Genomic DNA, 27,072 nt, shown 5'->3' on the forward strand with positions numbered 1-27,072 from the left:
TTATCAGATTTTTTAATCACTCAGTAGAAAATTTCCACTAATATTTCAAATGTCCTACGATTGTCCTACTGTTTTTTTTTTTTGGAAAACCTAAAAATCACTTAAGTACTAAAAAAAATAGCTGAATACGAAGTATAATACTTTGTATCTGTATATATATAACAGTTTAATTCTGTTAGTTGAATTTTTCAAAGTAAATCTGTGTAAAAGTATCGAAAATGTGTGATTTCATTCATTTAATCACGATTAAATGAAAACTGCTTTATATCTAACACCTTTAATAAAGATTAGCATTTGAATCCCACCTTGTATTCCAGAAAATGTATTTTTATACTAAATATGTAATCTTATTTAAAAAGATAAAATATTTGTTTTTTTTTTTATTTTATTTTAAATTGTTGCTACCTGTTCAACGCGTTTAATAAAAAAAACATTCCAGTGATTGCAGTATACAGTTAAGTATCTGATATGATGTTTAATCTAGTCGATACAATAAAATATTAATTTGAAATATGATCTCAACTTTACAGAGAACAATTTTTCTGTATCTGATTTAAAAGTGAATTCCAAAATATTTCTAAATAACAAATAATAATTGTTGTATCTACAAGCTTTTAGTTTAAGCATTTAAAAATTGTATATGTTTGCAATTATTAAAGGTTAAAGAACTAATAATTTAACCAATATATTATACTATATTTTAAAAATAATTTTATCGTGCTTGTTAAATAATAAATAAAATATTGCAGTAATATCTTTGTATACTTTAAAATCCGTATATTTACGTTACATAGTAATGAAAAATAAATTTATTTGTATTCAATGCATTCCAAATTTAAAGTAATTTTATTACCATTAATATCTCATATACGATTTGTTGCTTTCTGATTTCGATGGGAGAAGGATTATACTTTAGGTAGGTAAGGATAATTTGGTTTTGACAATGACGGGTGGTGTTGATTTCAACGAAAGATTTTTAATAAATAGATTACAATCTATTCAAAATGTAAATATACAACCACATCGATATTTTATTGGTTAGATTATAAAAATTGGACCACTTGTGTGAAGTCCACGCAGTAATGTAACAATATTACAAACAAAAATCTCTACATAACAGAACTTACAGATATTAGTCAACTTTATTTTATACATTCTATAGTACACGATTATTTAACATTAATATTTACCTAATATTATATTTTATACATTCTATGTATAGTAGATAATATTCTCCAATTTGTAATAAGTTAATAAAACTATAAAATATTCTCTTCAGTTATAGGCATTCAATAAGGCTAATGTAGGTAATGAAACAATATTTGGTGATTTTACGGTTCTCTTTGAATACAACACGAAATACTTAATTGATAAAAAATTTATACAAAGCACTTTGTACTCGCCTTTTCATATATATTTTTTTCAAATTTGGTATTTACTTTTATATGCCTTGGACTATTTGTTTAGAAACTTTCGAAACAAATAAGATTTCATGATTTATTTTTGTTGATATCATTTTTATGTACAAAAAAAGGTACAAAACAGTACAAAATGCTGTAATAAAATTATATTACAATAATAAAACCAAAATCAAACAAGACAAATAATTAACGTAATTACTATATAATCTATTGTACTTTATTTTTACTTTGAGAAATGAAATAAGAGAAACCATACTGTTAGAGTGGGACATAATTTCATACCGATTCATTGCAAGTGAAACAATTTAGATATAGTTCATAATATTAATTATTGCGTGACTACAACTGATCTAAAAAATATTTGTGTCAAAATTATAAATGCAATTGATTTAATTATCAAAATAGTTCTATTACATGGATTGATGATTACTGGTAGATAGAAATTTAATCTGCTTGATCTTATCATAAGAACAAAATGATAATATCGTATTTTAACAAATTGTTTATAAAAATATAAAAAACCTGCACTTGCATCAAATAGATTCAATATTTTTCTATCTTGATTCCGACTATTGCCTAAGAAATAAAAAAAATGTGAAGTTCGAAGTCGACTCGCTTACCGGATGTTCCGTACAATATTGAGATTTAACATTGACAGCGAAGATAATTATTATAATTCATTAAAAAATTGTCACAAAAATATAACTTTTAATTTAAAATATTACAGGCAGATCAGTATTACAAGGATTGCAAATTTTATCAAGCAATAGTAACTGAGGTAATTCACCGAGTTACACGGATAGATACGACGAACCTTTGAAATACATTTTTAATAATTAAGGTACGGAACATAAGGTAGATTTTATTAAAATAATTGAAATTGAAAACATGCTCCCAGTTGACAAATCCGATAGGATACTGATAGTGTTAAATAAAAACTTAATAACCGTATATGTCAAATGTTCATATTAGCAACATTGCATCAATAATAGCTGCATTTCCAATCATTCGTTATGTACGCATTGTCAAAGTATGGTCTCAGAAAAAACCAGGAAGCATTCAGTTTCAATGATCATATTATATCTTTAAAATTGATTAGTATTTTTTCTGAATCTAGATATAAATCAGCTTAGAAAGGAATGTCGTTTTGTTTTTTTTTTTTAATGATATAAATGTATTGAGCTATTTAGGACATCAACATTTGGTATTAATTTGATATTGTATAATATATACTCATTTGATTTTTTTTAAATTTGTTAACTGCGAATTTGCACATTTGATTCATTTATTTCTATTGTTATTGCTTTTCATAAGACCAATTTATATACAAAAAAACAAATAACCATAGCCAGTATTATAACACTCATTATATATACATTGTTTTTAAATAAACATTTCATTCTTTAAAGATATTAAGGCGATATGAACAATACAACAAATAATATTTTCCTTGAGTTTCCAGATCAGAAATATTACTTCATTTTTAAAAACAATAATGGTTGTGTAATAATTGGCTATGTAGGTATCATATATTTCAGTTTGACTATTTTAAATTCTCTACTTCCAGCTAAGCACATGTTTATGCACCTAGCGCTGTAATTTAAAACAACGATATCTATCTTGAATGAAGTATTTACTAATTACTAATATAATTAATCTGTATCTCTCATAAACTATGGGCTGCAAAATAATTTGAATGCATTTCTAGCTTCCTTACACTTATAACTAGCTAGATAATCTTATTTACAATTACTAACAATAATTGTTCAAAACTATAATTACATCACCCAAACTTTCTCCGTGAAGAAGTCTCAACAGGTATTGTGAAAGGGATCCTATCGAGAATTGAAAATTCGTTCGAGGGGTAAGACGGTGCAGACAATTGGGATCGTCAGTCCACGCGTGAAGTTTCATTAAAACCATCGTCTAGATAACTCTGTAGCACATGTGACTGATGTCCTATATGGGCACTTAACGATTCAAAGCTTATGTTTTGCTCCACAAAATTGTTGTGTACTTGATTAGGCGGTTCTACTCTAAACTGACCTAAGGTCCATGGATCACTTACATCGTTATGTCTTCGAATAGCACTGTCAAAAGGTGATAATTCATTCCATGGCTGCGGTGGTGGCGTGTTCAACATTGTAGGAATGTTGTCGACACGCGATTGTAGAGGAGATTGCGTTGGCTCCGCATTGAACGAAGATCCACCCCATACTAAGGACTCCATTGCAGAGGTTGGATTGCTCATATGATTAAATCCCCATGAATTTGGTATTTCAGGCGGTGGGATATTTGGAGTAATTTCGGGTACTTTAGGCACTGAGCGGCCATACACGTCCTGTGTTCTTCCACTTAAATGGGGTCTTGACGCAAGACCGCCATCAGGACTTGGCAAATGGCAGTCTGGGCGCATCATAGGGCTATACTTGCCCACTCCCGGACTCTTTTTGTTATAACTATTCTCCACACTGGGTCGTGGCGAATATGGGCTGTGATGTTGTTGTCGCGACATTGGACTGTATTGACCTGGGGTTTTATTAGGATTATTTCGAAGACTGTCACTTTTCATTCCAAGGCCAGCATCGGGACTCGTATGAGTTGAAGGATGAGGAGAAAATGGAGCGTGATGTTTAGTAGGCATTGGACTATAATTGCCAGTATTCCAAGCCCCAGTTTTTTGCATATCTGGTTTAACAATTTGACTTGTGTCTGGACTTGGTTGCGCAGAGTAAGGACTAGGCTGCGAAGAATATGGACTAGGCTGTGTAGAATAGGGACTGGGCTGTGTAGAATATGGACTTGGTTGAGCAGGACTTGGTTGAGCTGAATATGGACTTCTTTGAGAAGAAAATTGAGTTTCCTGTCTTGGCATGGGACTGTAGCTACCATAATTCCAAGTATTAGGATTTTTTATATCTTGTTGCTTTAATGATAACGTTTCTGGACTAGGTTTATTTTCTAGAGAAGTTGTTGGACTACACTGCTCTATTACTTTGCTATGTCTAATCTTGGTATGGCTTTCTAGCCTGTTAAGTGGACTTGCTTCAGACTTATGGGTTGGAGTACCTTTGAACTGACCTAAATTCCAAGAATGATTACTTTTTATTGATTCAGGTTGAACATCGGGACTACTAGGTATTTGACTATCGGGTTTTTGGACGGGACTAAAGTGTGGACTTCCCAAGTCAGTCTTAGAATCTGACCTAGGAGTACATGAAGAATCAGGCTTTGATTGAGCAAGAGGACTCGAAAGATTTGGAGTAGTTGAGCCTTTTGGAATTTGCGTATTTTCCATTACATTTTCTAAATTATTTTTTGTTTTTTCTAAAACTTTACCGCTGGAAGTAGACATTGTTTGGATTTCTGAAGAAATTCGTTTCTCAGATACCCTCGTACCAGGATCAGATATACTTTTTGGCTCTTGAAACACACACTGGGAAGACTTTTCTGGAGATTTAATTTCTGATTTGTTACCAGAACTTTCAGGAATGTCATTATTTGCATCATCTTCAGTTTTAGAAACGGATACTTTCGATTTTTTCTTTTTGGATTCGTCACTTTTACTGTCTTTAAGTTTTGCTTTTTCTGGATCTAAGCTATCTTTGAGGTCCTGAAGTTCTTGTCCGGTATAAAGTCGCTTCATACCTCTTGGTAAAGCTCGACATGAACTGAGATTTAAAGATTCTATATGAGGACATTTCAGTAAAACTTTTTTCACAGCTTCGTAAGACACAGATGATCCACATAAGTTGAGTATTCTGAAAGGAAAAAATAATAATTAAGTTAAAAGTTAGTTATTTATTTTTGAAAATATAAAAAATCAGTAACGAAATAATAGCCTTCAAATAATACCTTAGTTTGCTGTTTGGTGAATCTGCGAGCGCGGATACAGCATCGTGTAGTACTTTTGCAGCGGAGGCCCAAGATAAGTCCAACTCTAGAAGACTATGCGACCACTTCTCGCAGATCAGTTCGAGGCACGCGTTTGTTTGACGCAAAACGTTGCAACCTAAAAGAAAAAAAAGGATTTATATAATTTTACGTCTCTCATTTTTACATTTCGGTATGTTTTGAACAAAATATTATATTGATGATCATTTTGATAGATAGATAGATATAGAGACTTGATAGATATGTGACACTCATTGTATTAACGGTAAGGATAATATAACGTGAACATTCCAACTCCACAAAATCAAATAATCTTTCCTGGGGTAAGGTGTTCGATTCAATAATAAAATTCTGCAGATATTTTAACTTTACTCCTTGATAAATCAAAATTGTTAGTTAAAGAAACATTAATAAATAAGGCATCTTATTCAATACTAGATAGATAATATACATGATAAAAAAGCGGGCAGCTAGAACTTGTTGAAATCGAATTGTATTTTATTGATATAACTTTATTTTTCAAATGTTTGAAACCAGAAACTAATGAGTCACTCGTTGGCTCTTCTCGAAAAAAATCTAAATCTGACCCAGTGGTAGCTTTAGATTTACAATTCTGTAAAATGATAGTGCCCGTAAAAGCCTACTCGAATAAAGCATATTTTGATTCGATTTAATATACAATAATTTCTCAATAAGTAAGGTGTTCTAGAAGAATCTCTAAAAATCAAGAGGCAGAAAGTAGTGACTTACCTCCCAGGAAGAGGTGCTGCAGGTCCCAGGCGGGCACGCGCACGAGGCCCGAGTCCGTGAGGCGCTGCAGGCCGCGCAGGTCCAGCAGGCGCAGGCGCGTGGCGGCGCGCACCAGCCGCGCCAGCGCGTCGTCGCCCAGCCGGTACTCGCCCACCGCCGTGCGCTCCGCCGCCGCGCTGCTCGCGATAGACACCTCCTCCAGCTGCGACCAGCCCGCCTCCAGCTGCCGGCGCCACACATGCCACATTTGAGCCGAGTAAACACTCAGTCAATCTTAACCGATGATTCCCACCTCAGACATGGGCGAGCTCCGTTGAATGTTCATATGCTATCATTATTGTTTATGACTCAACTCGTGCACCGCGGTGATATCGACACACGTCTCGAGTGTGGATGAAAAAAGGAGAGGAAGCCCCAGCCCAGCAGTGATACATTTCCAGGCTGTTACTTTACTTTAAGTTGTATAATCTTTGTAACTATATTAATGGATTATTAAATACCTGTATATGTATTAGTAGATGTATGCCATGAAATAAAGTACAATGTATCAATCTGAAATATTTTTTTTCTACTTTTGTTCAAGCAGATGTTTGATAAATATATAAACGTCATCTTAATCTTAAGAAGGCTTTACCTGCTGTGAAGTTGTCGCAGAGGCGAGTACTAATTGAGCGTTGGCTGCTCTGAAGACTCTCATTTTAGGGCAACCTTTCTGTAAAGCTTCCAATGGAATGGGCGCCGGATGCGACGTAGCCAAAGCGCCTGATATATCCAGTACTTCCAGATTAGGGCAATGGGTCTGTAAATCAGAACGTATAAAATCGTTATATTTTTATTCAAGGATACTTGAAAATTTAAGTGCAGTTAAGAAATTGAATGTAACTTACAGCAACAGAAGAGAGTATCTGCGGTAATGCAGAGAACTTGTTATTTGCTAAAGTCAGGTGCGTAAGACGAACGCCAAAGTTCGTCGCAATACGAGCCATCGATGCCGCCGACAAACAGGTACTCGATCCTCCGGTTTCGGACTGTTGACAATATTATAGTCTATGGTGAGGCGCTTTGATTTATTGACGTTACACATTTAATGTATTTCCATGGATATATTAAATATATTAAGTTGTGGATGCCAACGAATGCAATTAGAAGCTTCTAATTATTAATCTGGCTACTAACAATGAGTTATATCTCCTATCACCAAACATATATATAATATATATTATGTGATGATGTTTAAGTTCTGCTAACTATTGTCACCAAATAGCACACTATATATTATTTTACACAAGACTGTACGAAAAAGTGCAATCTATTCCATCAATCTTATTATATTTAGCCACTAAATCAACAAGGCAGTTAATATATTAGATGTATATACATACAAAATATAATCACATTTTATTTGGCCATATGACCCTTTATATAATCACGTTCCGAATAAATATATCTTATTTATTTTATAAAAAACATTAGCTAATGAAGTAGCAAACAGACACAATTAAAGAGTTATATGATATAAAGTGTAGATATACAACATTGTTAAATTAGAAAAATTAACAATAAATAATGTTATCTATATTATATACCTATAATAAAAACCCATTGTCCTGACTATTAACACACAAACAAAAATAATGGCGTTGGGCGAACAACTTTGTTCGAATTCAGGTTGGGCAGATACAAAATGTTACTAACAGTATTTAAAACGAGATTCGAGACACGAGATAGTCTCGTGAGCAAGAAATATCGAGCTACATCAAATGAAAATAAAAAAACATGGTAAATATCCCGTTTTAAATACTGTTAATAATAAAAATAACCATGTTATTTTAAAATCTTAGATACAAAATGTTTTTTTTTTATATATGTACCGTTAGAGAGAGATCGAGGCGTTGCAAATTGGGCAAACCCTGCACTAAGTCATAGAGTTGCTCGGGCGTGATGCGGCTCCAGCCTGCCACGCTAAGCTCCACCAGTCCTGGGCAGTAGTCCACTACGCACGCTAGCACCCAGGACACGTTGCACACTTTCCACTGAGCTGAAATAACATAATAAACTTGACTTCATTTATGTTATATAAAAAAAAAATATAAAACTGATACTAAATCGTCATCAGGATAAGTTTTCCAAATCCTACAAAAATAAGAAAATTGGCCATTTTTGTTTTCAACATGTACTTGTGAGAAAAGTTTTTGTAATTATATTCAACATTTTAATTATTTTTGCTTTTTTAAAATAAAAAAGATGTTTACTTCCAATGGGATGGCAGATTCTGGCACAACAACTGAGAGTTTTTAATTATGCTTATATAATTAAAATACTTTAGAATGACTTATTTAGACAGATTAATAATAATTATTAATTTTTTTGCTATTATTATGCTATTCACAATATTTCAGATAATTAGGTCACCATTAATGTATTTAGCCAGAGCTATACCCAATTAAGAAATGTATGCTTATTGTACTTGACCTCAACATGGTCTTGAGCAAGATTTCTTCATCATTAACTCAACTTTTTAAAAGCTACATATATTAAACGAATTTTATAAATACTTGTATTATTGTTATTTGATACGAAATGATTATTGTATTAAATTATATATATTTCTTATGATATAACTTAAAGAAAAAAATGTTCTGTTCTAATACAATAAAATTGCAGGTCAATCCTTTAAAAACATCTAAAAATAATAATATAAGACATGGCTATATAATTATATACAGATCTCCTTACCAATATTTAAACTCTGGCATTGTGTTAAGCGATTTTCAAGAAGCCAGACAAGTTTGTAGTCTGTTTTACATTTTTCAACAGTATGTTGCGAAAGGTCCACATTCTTCCAGAGCTCTGGCCTACAACTGACACTGTGCCATAATTGACAAACTCTACCCAATCTGAAATAAGATAATATAATATATAATTTTTATATTAAAAACAAATACAAAGAATATTCTATGAATACATATTTTAACAAGTTGAGAGTTGTCTTACCTAATGATAGTCGGTAGCGTGCCTTGCTGAACAACATATTCAAATATTTTTGCTAAAATCTCCTCAGGCATAGAATATGCCCATGGACTTTGAGGTCCATTTTCCTTACTAACTGTTGTGCTACTTCTATTTCTCTCAGTCTTTTGAGCTTTATCTGCAATAAAATTAAAGCGATTAATAACATTACATGACAGAATATCATAATATATTTTTTTTCCATACAATACAATGCTTTTACAATTTATTAATAGGATTAATGAACCACAAAGATGCCTGTAAGATTTTTGATATTAAAACTAATGTCAGTTTTTTCAGTGAAAAAATCTATACTAACAATTCAAAGTTTCTAAGGGTCCACAACATACCTATAGTTTTGGAGTTATTATTGTTAGATTTCTTAGCCTTAGGGCGGGGTTGCCTTGGTTTTATCGCAGCAACGCTCATAGCAGCCGCAGTGTCTCCCCTAGAAGGATCATATTCTTCACCAGAGCTAGCACTGGCGATTGGTGATGCTGCTCTCTTCTTTTTCGATTTTCTTTGCCCAATATCCGCTATGGAAGTTGGTGTAGGTGTTACCTGAAAAAAAAATTTCTTTTTTTTTACATGGTGTTATCAGTTATTTCGTAACACATATAATATATTTTATAGTAATATAATGTCAAAAAGTACTAGTAGTCCTAAATAAATTGATAATATTTAATTTATATTTGTTTCCCTTTTTAAAATTAAATTTTTAGGTAACTATGTCAAACCAACAATAACAATTACTTGTTATAGATATCATAATTATTGTATGATATAAATATTGTTTAACAGTTCAATGTATTAATTCAAATATCACTACACTATTCAAAGTTTTTGACAATGATATTTTTTTAGAATAATAAATTTAGATATACTTCAGAAGAAGGACATCCGAAATAGATAAGTTATCCAAGAATCTTCTATATATAGATTATTCAATTAATTAATGGTATAATCTATATGACATACATAAAAAAAATTGGAAAGTAGATATTTTGAAACCACTACTTTGCCTACCAAATAAAGATTAGCATATCAATCTGTTGATTAAATTCAATACACATTTGCAATTATTTTATATTTACATTCTACTATTAGTAGTTGAGTTATATTTCATAGCCTATTGAAACTTAACACATCATTAACAAGAATAATTGTGTTTGTACTGTAAAAACTCTTAAAGGTATTATAAAATCATAAGTGAAAGTAACATTGAGGATAAACAGAAATACAAAATAGTTAGACACTATTACTGTTACTGTTCTGTTTATTTTTTGTATGAGAATAATGTACATTTTTTTTTATATAAAATAATAGTTGATGTAGACTTTTTATAAGTACATGCCCTTGACAAGTTTTTTGTAGATGTTGAGATTTAAAGTAATAATTTGTTGTATGTTCAAAATATTATTTTCTATGAGTCATCAATGTTGATCTGACTTAGATTACTTCATATGTACATATCGTGAATCCCTCATAGAAATTATAAATTACAGTTATTTACCAATCAAGCACACCGCACCAATATATAGAATAATTTCAGGAACTTCTGTGGGAGATTGTTTTAAGAGGATAGTATAGGTGTTCTACTCAAAAAATATTTTATGAGCTTTCTTGAATACTTAATATTTTGATTTCAAATGTAATTAATGAAAATGTTCACAAATTAGCTAATGACAATAGCAATTCTTGAGTTCCTCTTGAGAATTTCTATTGTATATTGTGTAAACAAATAAACAACATAAAAAATCTGGTGAAATTTAATTTGTTCTAAAGAAAAGTTCACTGCCCTATATCTGTATAAGTGATTTATTAAAAATATAATTTGGTAACATGAATAGATCTATCACTTAAAGAGATTATATACAAAAAAAATTCGAAATATTTTAAGGTAAAATAAATAATTGATTTGTAGAACTAGTTATATTGTAATGTTTCTTAAGAATGTTTAGTAATCTGCTATTTTACTACTAGTCAAATAGTTAGTAGCTAAACTATATAAGCTAATAACCGACTGTAATCTTATATAGTTTACACCTGATTAAAAACAAACACAAGGAACAGGGTTTGCTAATAAGTTATTAGCAAAAACGCATTGTCATTAGCATTTTATGATTATTGTATCTACATTATCAGTAGAAGCTAAGGCTAGATTACTTCAATTTAAGTTTATATTAATTTTGATGTCATAGTGTACTGTGAAACACAGTTACACTATAAAACTTACAAGAGAATGCTCTTTTTTGATGTATTACATCAGATTTATTACTATATTCTTCAGGGTTTTCCAATATGTAATATGTAGTTGTAAATTCTTATAAAACAAAACACTTACCATTTCTTGAACACTTGTCCTTCTAATCTTAATCTTTATTTTAGTTTTTGTATCCACTATCTGACTTCGATATGTGGGTGTACAATCAGACTTCTTAGATTTCTTTTTGCTACGGGAACTACAGAGCCCCAACATGGAACGAGGTTTACCACTACAAGGTATTACTATATGAGTCCTTTGTTCCTTTGAAGATTCCTTTGACTTACTCTTTTTTGTTGATAATTGACTAAGTTCATGACTGTAAGGTTTGCCACTCTGTCGTGGCAGATTAATTAACGGTAACTTTACACTACGCTTTAGCACTTCATCATCTGAACTTTCACTTTCTTCTTCTTCTTCCTCTTCATCCTCGGCTTCTTCATCTCCCTGGCACTCACTACTACTTACTAAGTTTAAGTTTTTACCACCTTTCACCATAGACACTAAACTATTAGAGGTGTGCGTCCTTTTATGAGAATTATGAGAACTTTTTTTCCTTTTTCTCTCTTTAGGAAGACATCCATTAAGAGTTGAATGATCTGTATGGCGTCTGGAGTGCTGCTTATGTTTTCTGTGGCGAGGCCGTGTCGGGGACGGCAGCGCTCCGTTGACGACCTGCATCCTTTGATGAGCAATATCGTCGATGCTCTGTTCAAAATCTGTCTCTAATTTAACACAAGAAACGTTTTCCAGCTCGTCTTGTGCCGTATCTGAGTCAGAGTCGGAACCTATTTTAGGTAGATGAATATCGGGAAACAGGTCCTTGCGGACAGAGAGCCTCATAGCGGGCTCAGCAGCATCATAGCCGCCGTTTACGGGACTCGAACGGCCCGACATACCGCCCGCCTCCCGCAGCCCTCACGTACCACTTCTACAATCCGCTCACCGTCACCTGTCCGTCGTGAAGTAAACAATCGGTTTGACACATCACATTTTCACTTTTGATGCTGAGACACTCACTAACTATTAAACGATAGTACTATTACGTTTGATTGTCGATAATCGATGTACCGACCTGCATCATATTTTTTAACAAGCACTTTTAAAGACAATTTGAAGCATCTTTTTTTCTTTACATATTCGCATTTTAGGTCATCCATGTTCATGTAACGTTGTGATTGCGAAAAACAAAGTACAGATCATTTTCGCGGACACTAACACTTTTATCTTAAATAAAGACAGATTGATTACACCAATTCTCAGACCACGTAGTGATTATTAATTATTTTTGTCGACTGCGAGTTGATGAAAACTGTTGACCTTGTTAAAAGCTTATTAGGTTTCAAATTTTAGTCAACAGATGCAGACATTGTCACAAAGGTTGTTCTTTGGTTGTTCGTCGCAAGCACGCAATATACTTGTCGGGTAGTCATTGTTATTTTAAAAATATTTTTTTATAGTACTAAATAGCTACGAGAAAATTGAATTCAATACTATTTTTAAATCAAAATAAACTCAGCAAACTTAAAAAATATATGCGTGCCTATTTCGTTATAAAAAATAGTAAATTAAAGTTTGACTTCATTACAAGCATAACATTAATGTCAAAGGAATTGTCAAAATCAACGTAGTAAACTTTTCTATTTGGTAGTTCCATAAACAATATTCGCACCAATCAGCGGACATTAAAACTCTTTTCCATGGTTTCTGATTGGGCTAAATATTAAACTATTTCTATGGTACCTATCAAAAACCTGAAACATTGAGAAAATTACCAAATTGCGCACTAAACACATCTGGTTGGATATGAATGTACGGATATGGATTGAAGAGTTTCTTTAAAAAGTTCATAGATGGCAGTAGTTGTATGATTTAGAGAAATTCAATACAGAAATTGGAACATGGCTATATTTTTTGTTGTTTCTCTCTATTCCTGTCTCATGAAACGTTAAGATTTATTTATATTTTGTCTTTCGAGTAATCTCTTTTATTTAAGAGAATGTCTTTGCATTATAACAATAGCATTATTACATTTAAGTCTCTGACCTCTTGAATAATATTGTAATGTGTGCTATCTATGACGTGTGTGTTGTATGTACTGTGATAATGATAACCTACACGGTCTTTCTGTAGCTAGTATATAAACGGGTGAGTCATATTTAAATTTATTTGCTGTATCGATGATCTCATAATACTGTAGGTATAGTACAATATTCTGTTGTGAACATCATTGCGATTGCCATTTGCTATGATTAGTGAGACAGAGATTTCGTTAATATCGTAGTGCGTAGTAAATGGCATATATATTTTAATCTTAAATTAGTACACGCTTAAGATTTTCATATACATACTTAGTAAATTTAAAAATACCGACATAAAATGATTCAATAAATCGCCTGCACTAAATACTACTATTTATTGAAATATAAACGTCAGTGCAAAGATTTAACAGAATATAAATGTATTTTAAATACACATTATTATACCAAGTGCCTTTGTTATAAAAGTTTAATGTAAGCACCGAATTATCAGTTAGTAACTTCTTAATAGAAGATCGAATCAATATTATTATTTTAACAAACATTTAAATTGAGATGAAATCAAATCGATTTTATTTCATAAAATTTTGTTCGTTTACTTAGCAGGAACTAAGGTATTACAGTATAGTCCTATTTCCTAAATTTTTTTATTTATAGTCTTAAAATGTCTTAAATACTATCCATAAATTTGTAGGTTAGGTGTATGAAATGGACAGAGTACCTAGGTATATTTTTTTTTTGAAGCAATATAATAAAAAAATATTTACTTAAAGGTACCATATATTTAATATAAATTATTTTAGTTTATATAATCGCCTCACTAGAATATAATATCGAATCACAAACATATTATAAAATTGCCTAAAAATATTTTCTTTAATATTATATAATATGTATTTAAAAATACATCTTATAATTATTATGTTTTAAATTTTATTAAATAGTTTTTTTTGTGTATAATTTAATGATTTTTTGGCATTATTACTATTATTACTATGTTTATTTGATTTATTCTATAGTAGTTTATTATTACTTAATGTATTTTATACTATTTTTCTTTTTATTATATAGAAAAAATGTAGAATTGATCTTATTATTTTATTAATCTGTAGAATTTAATCACCAATATATAATAAAAAAAAAAGATTTTTACTATTTATTCATTGTATAACTTATGTCCTTAAAAACAAATGTCTGTAAAAGAATATCAGACAAACAAAAAATATTTACTGGAATTATTGTCGCCAGCAGTAAAATTTCTGATCTATTAGTTGGATAAAACTGTTTAAAAATAAAATTAAGATACAATTATGTAGTGTAAAAACATGTACTGAAACATTGTTATTTTTTAATATTTATAACTAAACTATAATTAAGATAGTTACCACACGTGCTTTAAAAAAACCGGACACGGCCGAGCATTGCCAAAAATATTTTTAAAATTAGAAGCAAAAACGAATACTTAAGTAGTAATAATTTTGAAAATATTAAAAATTGATTAAAACACGAAAAAAATTGACACATTAAAATGCACCTATTTCGTTAAGTTTTTAAATAATAACGAACGATTATAATAGCCCCTTTTTTAATTTTTCACCTGGACAAAACTAAAAACTTTTCTCCGTCTGGATTACCGGACACTCGGTAAACCTTTAATTACAAAAATCACCCGCAGAAAGAATTACTCAAATAAGGTTGAATTTCGATTTTTTTTAGATTTGAAAATCAAAATCAATCGCAGCAATCGCACGCTTCGCTATTTTCATTTTGTAATTACTCAAAATTGCGTCGAATTTCCCAAAGAGGATTTAAATCGGTTGATTTAATTAATTTAATAATAAAAAGCTGGTACAAATGCGTCAGGTAAATAAAGATTTTATCAAAAAAGTCATATTCGGTGAAATTTAATTTTATAATTGAACCGACCTATTGTTTTTAAAAAAGAACACTGATAAAGTCGATTTTTTTTTCTTTAATATATATAAAGAACAGTAAGCGGGTTTAGGAATAATAGTATATTATACAGCATTGATAAAATTAATCAAAAAATGATTTTTAAGGTCAATGAATTTTAAGTTACCGTTGTGTCAAATTAAATGTAATTTTCAATACAAATAATTACAACTAAATATGATATGAATCGTAGTTAATATTCTGGCTCTCTAATTATAATTAATTGTATATATAGTAATTCAAATAAACAATTCAATACTAAAGGATATTTATCGTAAATTTAAAACAATTTGTGCTACACCTAAATCGACGCTTCTAAAGCAATTTCCTTGTTACAGGTACAAACGGGTTTCTTCGTTCTAATGACAGAAAACCACAAGTCTGTGCGATTGCAATCCATAGGTGTTGAAAACTGACATTTTATACGAATATCGAGTTCTTAGATCAGGTATCGAACGGTCGCAGGGTTGTTTATAATGTAATGTATGTGCGTGTGAGTGTGGTAGTGGAGGTGCGGTGGTGGTGATCAGTCAGTGATGCACGCGGTGATGCAGAGGCATGGTGGACGCGGCTGCGGAGCGCCGGGCCGCCGCCGCCACGGGCTACGAAGCTACCTCCAGCCTCACCAAGTGAGTCTCCTAATCAAATTATTGACTTACTAAATTGATAATACATAAAAATAGGACGGGGACATTAGTTTTTATTTTCTCGGAGCTTTACTGTATGTTATAATTTCATAAAATAAGTAAGTTCTAATTAAATAATTAGCTAAAGTAGTTAAACCGAAAAAAATCTAACTACTTCTCTATAATATAATGAATGAAAAAAATGTGCATAAATAAATTACTGCGATTAAAGCGATTTTCATAATAATAAATAAAAAAAAAATAGTTAAAGTTTCTTCTTATTTAAATACTTACACTAAAACGAATAGTTTCGAACGCGTTGAGTTAAAAAGAAAAAGGATAAAGTTGAAAACCGTACAGTACAGATCCTCTTAAAATCACAATTTCGACACATTATAAATACATACATTAACGAATGTTTTCGCTAAGTTTCGTTTTTCTGTGACTTATGGTTTAATAATTTTGCCTTTGTAATATTTAAGTACTTGATGGTAAATTCTCATCTATTACCGTAAATTATAATTTACGGCCTTAATTATTATCTATAGCCGTTGTTTGCCGATTTTTACTTTAACGTTGACTTTTCTTTTCTGTCATAGTTAAATTGACACTTTGAAAGGAAAAGACAGCATGTTTAATCGTCCATGCGCTTTAATAATTTACTTAAAGTAACTTAGTACGTACACTATCAACTTTGGAACATCGTCAAATCGTTTAAAATTCGTAATTTGGTTGTTACATAACATTTGATATGATTTACAATTTATTGCGTAAATAGTATGTAATTAATTGTGTTTAAATTAAATTATGTCAAGCGTAAAATATAACGTGAATACCAGCCGAAATAGTATTCAAGTGATATTTATTATACGTTTATATTATGCCGATTCGTAACACTCTTCCTCATGAATCGGTGGAGAAGTTTCTGGAAGAGTAAAAGAGCAATATCACAAATCCATGTTTTACATGATATTGTGTCTACCACAATATGCTTTAAGAGACACACATTAATTAACTGTATCATCTATAACAATTACCATTATATTTTTGGGATAAAAAACATCCCATATGTATTATATTCACGGTAATGTCGCCAGTAATACACAGCAATAAGACAGTGTGTAGTGCGTAAACGCGATTTAATCTTTGTTCCATTCCTCTAGTCGTGTCTTTAACTGTATCATCATAACTTCTGTAGAGCAATTGTTTGATTACATGTAAACCGAGCCGGGCACGCAATATGAGTTCGTTAATGAGAGTACCGATACGTCTCGTCACGGCTGTGTGTTATCAGGGCCGTGGGCGACGGTGTGCTTGTACGTACACGATTTAAACGTGTGTGCGCCAATAGTAGCGCTTCCAGGAAACACGGACGGATTTCTCGGAACCGATTGAATGTCGCACGCGTTTTCAGCAATGAATGGTCTTGCAAGACGCTTTCGTGAACGCTGAATATTGTAAAACATACTGAAATACAAACTGCTTACAAATTCGCTATCTTATCTGGGCCTAGCGCTATATGTATTATTTGTCCTCGTTTTAGTTACAGCAATGATAAAGTATTCCCATTTGAAATTGTTGAAAACGAATATTTTACTAGGAATATTATTCTTTATTAAAAATATGAAATAGAATAGAATCGTATACATATTCATATTTAAATTGAAAGTTAAAACAACAATGACTATTATTATTTATCGGATAAAGTATATACCTACCTAACTATAGTTATTTGACATCGGCATGGCGGAGTTGTTTAAATCAAGTTTTTGTCATCGACAAATATGGACTTCCGGAAAGTAGCATCTGGTGTGAGCTGTCAGGAGTCAAGGTCGATAACATTTTATCGTGAGTGATCGTTTTGACGTTTCGATTCGCTTTTTGCGCCTTTAATTAATTACCAATCATTGACAAAAACAAACGAATGAAGGATAAACAACTAATAAAAGGCCAAAATGGTTTTAATGGACACATTAGCTTCACGACCATTGTTATTAGTGCATGTTAAACTAAATATTCCGCGTAGCTGTTTTGCTTTGTGCAAAATCAAATAAAAAAAAAATCATTGATAATGACGTTATTCTGATAGTGTGTGATACGATTTGATCTTGGGAATTTATTTTTTAATTTATGGAAAAAACAGCCAAAGAACACGACCATCTCGCTACAGCTCTTTGAAGACTTCGTTTCATTCCGTTAAGAAGTTGCTGTAATTAAGTTCATCCTCGCGTTTCCTTCAATGTCTTTAATTTTTTTTAAATCACTCACATGCCTAAGGGTTTCATAACGTAAGATTCAAAAAGTCTTAATAACTTTACTACGATTTAATATATTTCTTGGATAGACCAAAACTGGTTAAACATATCTGGTGTCTTGTAAAGTTAATGTTTAGGATGTGACAATAATTATTCGATAATTTAGTTATTAGTAAGAGTCCAGTGTGCGTCTCTCAAAGTAAAACTTGCTCAATACTAGTTTTACTACCGTCTAATAACGGTGCTGTGCATTCCTGTATTTCGGTATGAAGAGTAATTGGCAATGCAATGAACAGCACCTTACATATATGTATATAACAATGCCAAGATCTTATATTATCGATTTGTTCATTTACATTCCTACTATTAATATAAAAGTATTCTAAAACGTAACACTTAAACATTTGAAGTTGGATAATTAAATACAACTTTTTACTTTTTTTTATGGTATAGTTAGACGGACGATCACGTGGCCACTGATAGTAAGTGTTGAACACCGCCCTAAGACAATGGCGTTGTAAGATATTAATTCCTTGCATCGCCAATGTGCGACCAACATTGGGAACTAAGATATTATGTCCCTTGTACCTGTAGTCACACTGCCTCACTCACCAACTCACAAAAATACTTAGTACTGCTGTTTGGCGGTAGAATATCTGATGATTATTTATTAGTAAAATATACAATTTAATGGGATAGAGATGTAAGGGTTGCTAACTTAACCCTAACTTCTTAAAAATGTTCTCTGGATTGTGCTCATATTGAGACATTATAACCACAAAACTTCGTAAAGTAAATGCCTGTAAATGTAACACTGCTGGGTTAAGGCCTCCTCTGAGAAGGTTATGAGGTTATTTCACTACACTGATCCTATTCAGGTTGGTGGATACACATGTGGATTCATTTTTAATAAAATTAGACACATGCAGTTTCCCCACGATGTTTTCATTTACCGCCAAACATGAGATGAATTATAAACGGAAATTAAGTACATGATAATTTAGCGGTGCTTGTTTAGGATTGAACATGCAAGTATCGGTCAAGATGCATGCTAAAAAATGACCATCTCGGCTCAGCAAAACCTCATAGTGTGGCTCTGAATGATATTTGTCAAATTTCATTAATAGTCCAGTCATCTTAGGCAAAATAAGTAAGTACCCATCACGGAATTCGAGATATCCAGCTATAAACTTGTAAAAACTTGTAAACTTTTATACCCTTAAACTTAGAAATGTGTACGCGAAAAAAGGTGTACGCGGCAGCCCTTGATAAAGAACAAAACATCGATTTTGTGACCTTCGTTTATAGCTGGGTATCTCGAATTCCGAGGTGAATCTACTAAGATGACAGGACTTTTATGTCAACTAGTGTTCATCCAGTGATTATTAATTGAACACCGACCATAAGGTGGCACTTTACCTCCCTGAGTTTCTAGGTTTGAGTTAGGTATGCTCATCAGTCATCAGAAATGTGAAAGTTTCTTAGAAATATATCTTAATTTTTCATGATGTACCTGTTAACAAATGTTAACAAAATATCAAAATCCATTCATTTTTATTCAGAGTAAGTTAAGTTTTTACAAGTAATCTTAAATTGAGAAGAACTGGCAAGAAGCTTAGCTAACACGAAATTTATATACATTGCTAATACATTTTATTTACACAAAACACAACAAAAATAATTTGAATAGCTTTGATTTTATTTAAATTTGCTGACACTTGTTATTAAAAATATATATGTAAATACAATAAACTAATAAAGTAGTGGAAAAAAAGTTTGAAAATAGTAAATATTACAGTAGGTACTAAGAAAATACAGAACTAGGTCAGCGTTCCGAGACAACAGTCCGTTCCCTTGTTGAATAATTTTGCGTAGTTTTTTTGCATACATATTTTTTAAGTACGGTAGTAAATAGGTTTTGTGCCAATGTTCAAGGCTAAGTATAAACTAAAAAGTGTCGGATATGCAAGTGGATGGTTGTCAAACATCTGACTACGAAGGCTGTCCGCTTCGGGCCGACTCCGCTCGCTAATTTTGTCGGTGACGGTGTAAGGGGCCTGTGGTGGGGCGGGGACTATTTTCGTCTGGCGGCCACGTTTGGAAAATGCGCGGTGACGTCACGATCCTCCACGGCGATGCCATCATCGGGCGCCCGCGACTCGCACAGACCGACTTGCCAAAATATCGCAGCGAGCTCCCCGCAATCAACTTTATTTTGGTCATTGTTCCAAGTCGAAAACTAGCCTCACGCGATGTATTGAACGTTTTGGACGATGAACGCGCATTATCTTTCTGTATCTTGAAGCGGGATTTATAATATTATAATATATTATTTTATCAGAGCAAGTCGCTTAAATGATCTGTTAGATATTTTTGTATTGGATATTTAATATAAAATCATAACATATAAAAGCTTCGTACTCTATGAGGTCTCAAAACTAGAGCAATTTGATTAAAGGACACGTAGTTAAAATAAACATTATACATACAAATGTGATTAACATATTTCTTTCAAAAAAGTCCCTGTGTATTTTTTATCATAACACTTTAGGGATTTTTTTTAAGTGATAAAATATAAATCGTAATTAAACATTTACAAAATATGGAAACGTTCAAAATAAAAAAATATTTTATATAATAAAAATTTACTTTCATTTTATAAAAAATATACGGAACCGTGCTTTATTCTATTTAATAAACAAATAATTCAAAATAAAAGCATGTAACTATGTATAGTATAAAAACGATTAAAATTTTTCTTGTGGCATTATGTAAGAATTAAAAAGTTATTTTTAGATATTTAATCGTTTAATACGTGGAGGTGCGTTAAGACCTTTCCTATCACCGTAAGGTCTTTGACATTTATTGGAATAAACCTGCCTTCTTAGTAATAATACTAATTTAAAACTATGCTGAACCTCCTCCGAATTGTACGTGACTGGCGTTATGTAGCTACCTTTGCGTCTCTTTTATATTAATACAGGTTTGTATAAATGCTTCGAAATATATTATTATAATATTATGTTCTCAAAGTAAAACCGAGATCAGTTGTAAATATATCATGAACTGTCCTCCTACACAATACTTTAATTTGTACGCGTTTGTTTACCCGTCATATGTACATCTGTGTACTTACGAGTGAAACGAGGAGGTATATTATGTACCTGTTATCAGTGTCAAGCCAATATTGTGCGCCTCGTACCAAGTTGACTTGTCGTGAATAAGTTCACAATTTCTGTAAGTAAATTCGGCTTAGAACGAACGATAATGTAGCGTTTCTCTGTTTCGTCAGAGATGTCGAGGTAGGAGGTATAGGGTCGAGCACGCGCTATCGTTCGTCAGTCATCAGTGCTGCGCGACCGCCGCCGCAGCGTGGTACAGTCCGCCTAACAGTAATAATAGAAATGCTAATTTAACAACCACGTCCGTTTATTTACAGTGACGTTGTGTGAACTATACGATCATGGTGTTAGCAATGGAAGGTTGCCACTAAATTTTAAACAGGTGACTAAAATTCAAGTTATACCGATATCGCGTGGTTGGCGTGGACCCTTTGCGTCTTCTCCGAACGTTATCGAGTATCGAGGAGGGATATGTAAATCGTAAAATCGTGTCGTGCTATATATGTAATTGACATTTTAAGGACGTAATGTAAGTTTACATGTATAATAGTCGACGGCTATTTCCTATAAAATTCCTGTTCTTATTAAATCATTTCAACTCGTTTGATTCCTATAAGGTTAAATTACATTTATTATATTATTCATAGTCTAGTTTCCTTTACATTCCTATGCAATCGTGTCGTTATTGTATCGAAAACATAATTAAAATATTTTGAATGTAACGTTATAATTTAGAATTGAAACGATTCTAATTCTAAGTTAAGCACTTGTTTGTTGCGTTCTACAATTTTTCGTCATACGTTTATCACGGTCGTGTTATTCAGAGATTGATTAGAGAGAGAAGATGAATTAATAGTATCCGCTGTGAGTTACGTTACCTGGCAACTAAGCAAAAATTTTCCGACGACAGCGAAATAAATATTACATAAAGTATACTTTGAGGATTCTAGCATTTCTAAGGTTCAAGTACGGTCATGCCTGTCTGTCTGTTAGTTACACTGGTTCTAAAGTTTTAATATTTGATAACTATGTATTTGCTTTCGATTAACTGCTCAACTAATATACCTATACATACCTATACATACATACAGCATAAAATGATCATGTAATAATTTTACGATCGAAATTGTTTTTTTAGACATTACAGCGGTTATGCTAATGTTGAAAGATACTTCAAGGTTGTTTGCTGTATCTCCCTCCAGTATTTATTTTAACTCGTTTGCTTGAAAACTAAACCAAAGTTACATCAAACGTAAAAACTGACGATGATATTGAATTCAATAGGATTATTGATATCTTATTGTGTACAAATACCGTGGAGTTGTACTTATATAAAATATATATGACATATAAATTAATTTGTATTGGTGTGATATGTGACTAAAGTATTACATGTTACCATCAGTATATCCACAAGCACATCAAAATCTTCTTGTAGGTCATTAGCATGTTATATTGAATCGTTATCGAGCATTATATTAAAAGGAAAGCTACCACCGAATCGGAATGAAATTTCTAACAGAAATAACCAAAAAGAAACCAAATAGGTAATACCTTTTTATCAATTATTTACATAAAGATAATCAGAGTGCACACAAACTATCTATAATTATAGCTTTTGTATTTATTCTTGACATTACGAACACTCGACAACATTATTGTATGATTTATATTCATTTTTTTTTATAACAGCCTTTAAACATCCACATATCAATATACAAATATACACAATATTTTTTAAATTAGATAAACGTGTCAGAGAACTAAAATATTTTCTTCAGATAAATTTATATCTTAGCATATCTTAATATTATATTTATTTTACATCAATTCCAGTCTACGAGGTTTAGTTTTAAATTATGCTATTAATATAATATGTTTAAGAAATGTGTTTAATAATTTAGTTTTAAAAATTTAATAAATCCGACGAGGTCAAATGATATTATAACCCAATGGATTTTATAAGCCTGTAACATGAAAGAGAGTTATTCATTTCGTAAAAATAACATAAACAGCAATTCATTTATAAACTAAGTTCTTGATAAAGTTCCAGATCGCTCATTAAGATATCACGACATCGTAAAGTACCTAATCCTATATAAATATTAGTTAATTTCGAGAGAGTAAAATCAAATGAATGATAACTTTTAATTAAAACAACCAGGATGTCAACAAGCAATGTCACAGTCTTAACTTGTGTGGTTAACATAAGACATTTGTTATTGTGGGAATTTAATCTGATACAATAAATTCTTAGTTATTTCCGGGGTCGATGAGAGGGCAGTAGGTAACATTAATTCTGAATTCTAAATTATTATATCTTTTTTTTTTCTACATGTGATAGATTTTTGTTAAGATGTTGACAGTAGATTATTTTTAAGTTTAATAGTAATATTTTTGTAGCTATATATACGATAAGAGTATATAAGTGAGTGTGACTACGATTTATTTGGTTTTTCCCTATACGATATTTGATAGATATCATATGATAAATATAATAAAGATATTATACTATGTATAGTATATTTCTTTCGAGATGTAGCTGATGATGTCATTGTAGGCACGAATAGGTAGAACATTAATAAGGTCTTATTTGGTGAACATTGGCAATAATACTATAACTAATATCATGATATGTCAAAACTTTACTTTATAAGTTAAGTTTATTGAAGTGTATTTTTATCTTTCATCATAGTCATCATAGATATCAAAAGATATTTAAATAAGGTCTATAAAAAGTGAGGTTAATGAGTTCACACAAAATATACAATAGTAAACGACTATTACCATCATGTCTTCAACAGGATACGTATATCTAGCGAGCACACTGGTGCCAGGATGTCTTGAACTCGTTCGAGATGAGAGTACAATCGATACGTCTAAACCGTTGGCCTCTATCTATTATTCACTAACGGACATTTGAGTTCTCGCATCTTTTGTGAATAGGTCTCAAATTATCACATACCTTGAGATGCGTACTTTCAAAATTGCTCGGGTTATTTACTCAACGGTTTTTAAACAGCGATGATCTTATGTTAGTTGCATGACCAGTCGAAGTTACCGTTAGCAATTGTTTTTTTTTGTCGTGGACTTGTTACTTTGCAACAGTTAAAAAACTTTCTAAGTATCGACGCAATTTGAAAGATGTTTTTTTTTTATTTTTATTTTAGGCCTGATTCTCAAAATAAATAAAAACCTTGTGCCAAATATTATACTGCCAACGATATGACTATGCTGGGTTAAATATGCGTCACTCCTAAATTAAAACAAAAATGTATATATTAAGTCCTCATCATTAACATCTAAATTAAATTTCCAAACTATTTCACCATTAAATTCTATATTTGATTTGAACGCATCTTAAGAAACCATCACACTGTAATTGTCACTTCTCCTTATAATAATAAAATATAAATGAATGAATCCTTGATACGCTAATCCGAACCGCACATATTTTATTGCTCGACACTCGATTTAACGTACCTATATAAATTAATTTGCAATTAGATTTACTTAATTCAAATTTTCAATATGCCGATCGAAACAAAGATATGTTTGTTATGTAAGTACATGGATGCACGACTTCGATTACCATATCCTCGTTCACGACCTTTAACTAATCGCAAGATGCGGCTGGATCTAGATAAACGTTCCGAGAAAATATTGATAAAAAGTTTTTCCATAGTTTTGCATATCGAGTGTGTGACATGTGAGATGTGACATGTCAATTCATTTGTCTTATTATTTACTACCTGTGATTCGCGGCTTTGTCTGCGTTCATTTTGTTTTAAAATAGGTAGTACCTAATAACGATTTCTAAACATAAAAATATCAACGGAAGCAAAACAACGCTTTTGATCATATATTGGGGTACTTAGAATAATTCTGAAAATATTTTTTTGTTATTATAATTGACTACTGACATAAGTGTATCCAAAAAGTTATAAATAAAAATTGACCACTTTGAAAAGTCCCATGTAAACATTACTATTATTATTACTATATATTATTCACACATTATTACATCAGTCAGATTTTAAAATATAATAATCATAGACAGCCTTAACTTTTCTTGTTTTGATTACGACATAATAAAATATACACATGACTTCAGTGTTAAGATTTATCAGTGGTTTAATATTTATATTATCTACATTCAGTGGTGAAACTGGGACCCTCCGCCCACGGACGCGTCGGCCACCGACACCGCGGAGCATCCGCCGCTCTGTGATTGATAAATCAGTTTAATATCATTGTCGTGAGAAATATAGGACACTCCTCTTTTCGTCACAATTTACCTTTGTTTCGTTCGATATACTATTAAAATCGTTAAACTTCACAATTTGGCAGCTTATAGTGGTTTTTCATTAAAATAGATACGCTGTTTATTGTACTTCAAAATTGTTCGTGCAATAAAAAAAATATTGTATTATATATATGCTTCTAATATTGGTAAATTATCTATCATATTGGTAACCGCTCCTTATGGTCGTAGTGAAAAGATGTAGTCCTGCTCAATAAACGGGCTTTTTAACTCAAAAGTAATAATTTAAATTTGGTAGTTATTGTGATTATAGCGTACAATCTAACTAAAATATGATTATCAATTTAAGGTTAAAATTATATATTTTTTAACTCGCTAGTTGCTACTAATGATACTATTAAGAACCATTTATGTGACTTCTCCATGTGTGATGTCACTAAGTAAGAAATAGGCCGCGTACAGAAGCGGTCGTTATATTATTAAAGGAAACCAATTAGGACAATTATGAGTTAACTGACATGAAATCGAGTAACTGGTAGGCATAATTACAGATGTACTGTGGGCGATATTCGTCCTTGATCTCTTGGTACCGGTTTCTAAGCTGCGTTTAGTTGTGCTCATTAAATAACTGCTAATATTGTGGTCCTGATCACTAGCAACGATTATCAGACTGCTATAATTATGTATTGAATGTTAAATGTTTGTATCTGTAAGTGATATAAATATTAACAGTTTTAATTTTAATGCAGAACGGGTTACAATACAATACTATATTGTATTGAGAATTCAAGCTAGTAGACTGCTAGTAAAAATACATGTTTTAAATGAAATCATAAATTATTTATTTATAACGATTGCGATATAAAAATAAACTGTAATCGTTCTCTTCGTTATTGCTGATAATAAAACTGATAACTAAATCAAATAAAGAGACTGCGGATCTATAATAATATCTTTATTGACCGTTCCCGAACAGAATGTGTCGACAATGATCTCGCATTGTCGTTTGAATGGACGTGGGCGGTGATAAATTGTTTTGTTGCACTTACAAGTTCGTCTATAACCTTTGTTTCTCTAACTACGATCATTGTGTTACGCTGTGCATATTGACATATGGATTATTTCAAAGTAACAGGTACTATGACTTAATGAGTTATCTAAATAAATTCATGTGTTCAATTTTCTTATTACGTACTTTGGCTAATAAAAAATATTATCAATATTATTTTAAAAGAAAATCGAAGGTTTTGGCGTTCGTTCAACGCCAGCCTTCTGTCACGATGTGTCTTAGTGGCAGAAGGGGCGCGGGCGCGCAGGCGTCAGGCGGTGGGAGGCAGCTGCCAGCCGCTGATGTAAGAGCGGCTTCGACGGTGATGTCAGCGCGCCTACGCTTTGCCCCCACCGCACCTCTGCTGACCGCTTCGCCCGTGTCCTAAAAGCCTTCCGCAAATCTAAATGAAATATTTAAAACTAATA

The 27,072-nt window shown here is 31.8% G+C and overlaps 2 protein-coding genes across 7 annotated transcripts in view; one reads left to right on the plus strand and one right to left on the minus strand.

Moving 5' to 3' along the window:
- Positions 1 to 969: 969 nt before the first annotated feature.
- On the minus strand, positions 970 to 12,698 carry LOC125071274. Its single transcript, XM_047681439.1, has 10 exons — positions 11,419 to 12,698; positions 9,425 to 9,635; positions 9,060 to 9,213; positions 8,802 to 8,962; positions 7,937 to 8,103; positions 6,953 to 7,093; positions 6,700 to 6,864; positions 6,066 to 6,288; positions 5,277 to 5,433; positions 970 to 5,182 (listed from the first exon to the last, which is right to left on the minus strand). Exons 1-10 carry the CDS (start codon positions 12,232 to 12,234, stop codon positions 3,313 to 3,315), a joined length of 4,065 nt encoding a protein of 1,354 aa, XP_047537395.1. The 5' UTR covers positions 12,235 to 12,698; the 3' UTR covers positions 970 to 3,312.
- A 623-nt stretch (positions 12,699 to 13,321) lies between these two features.
- Positions 13,322 to 27,072, plus strand: part of LOC125075711 — a 57,923-nt gene continuing 44,172 nt past the window's right edge. For 5 of the 6 annotated variants that reach the window (XM_047687422.1, XM_047687425.1, XM_047687423.1 and 2 more), the window contains exon 1: positions 21,559 to 21,714. Coding sequence is in view for 1 of the 6 variants with exons in the window: in XM_047687439.1 (XP_047543395.1) it covers positions 15,888 to 15,958 (71 nt within the window). In the remaining 5 variants the exon portion in view is untranslated. Of the gene's footprint in view, positions 13,486 to 15,667; positions 15,959 to 21,558; positions 21,715 to 27,072 lie in introns of those variants that run through there. The other variant, XM_047687439.1, reaches the window with a different exon arrangement.

This window comes from Vanessa atalanta, chromosome 2, assembly GCF_905147765.1.
Source record: "Vanessa atalanta chromosome 2, ilVanAtal1.2, whole genome shotgun sequence".
In the NCBI taxonomy this organism is placed as follows: Eukaryota; Metazoa; Arthropoda; class Insecta; order Lepidoptera; family Nymphalidae; genus Vanessa; species Vanessa atalanta.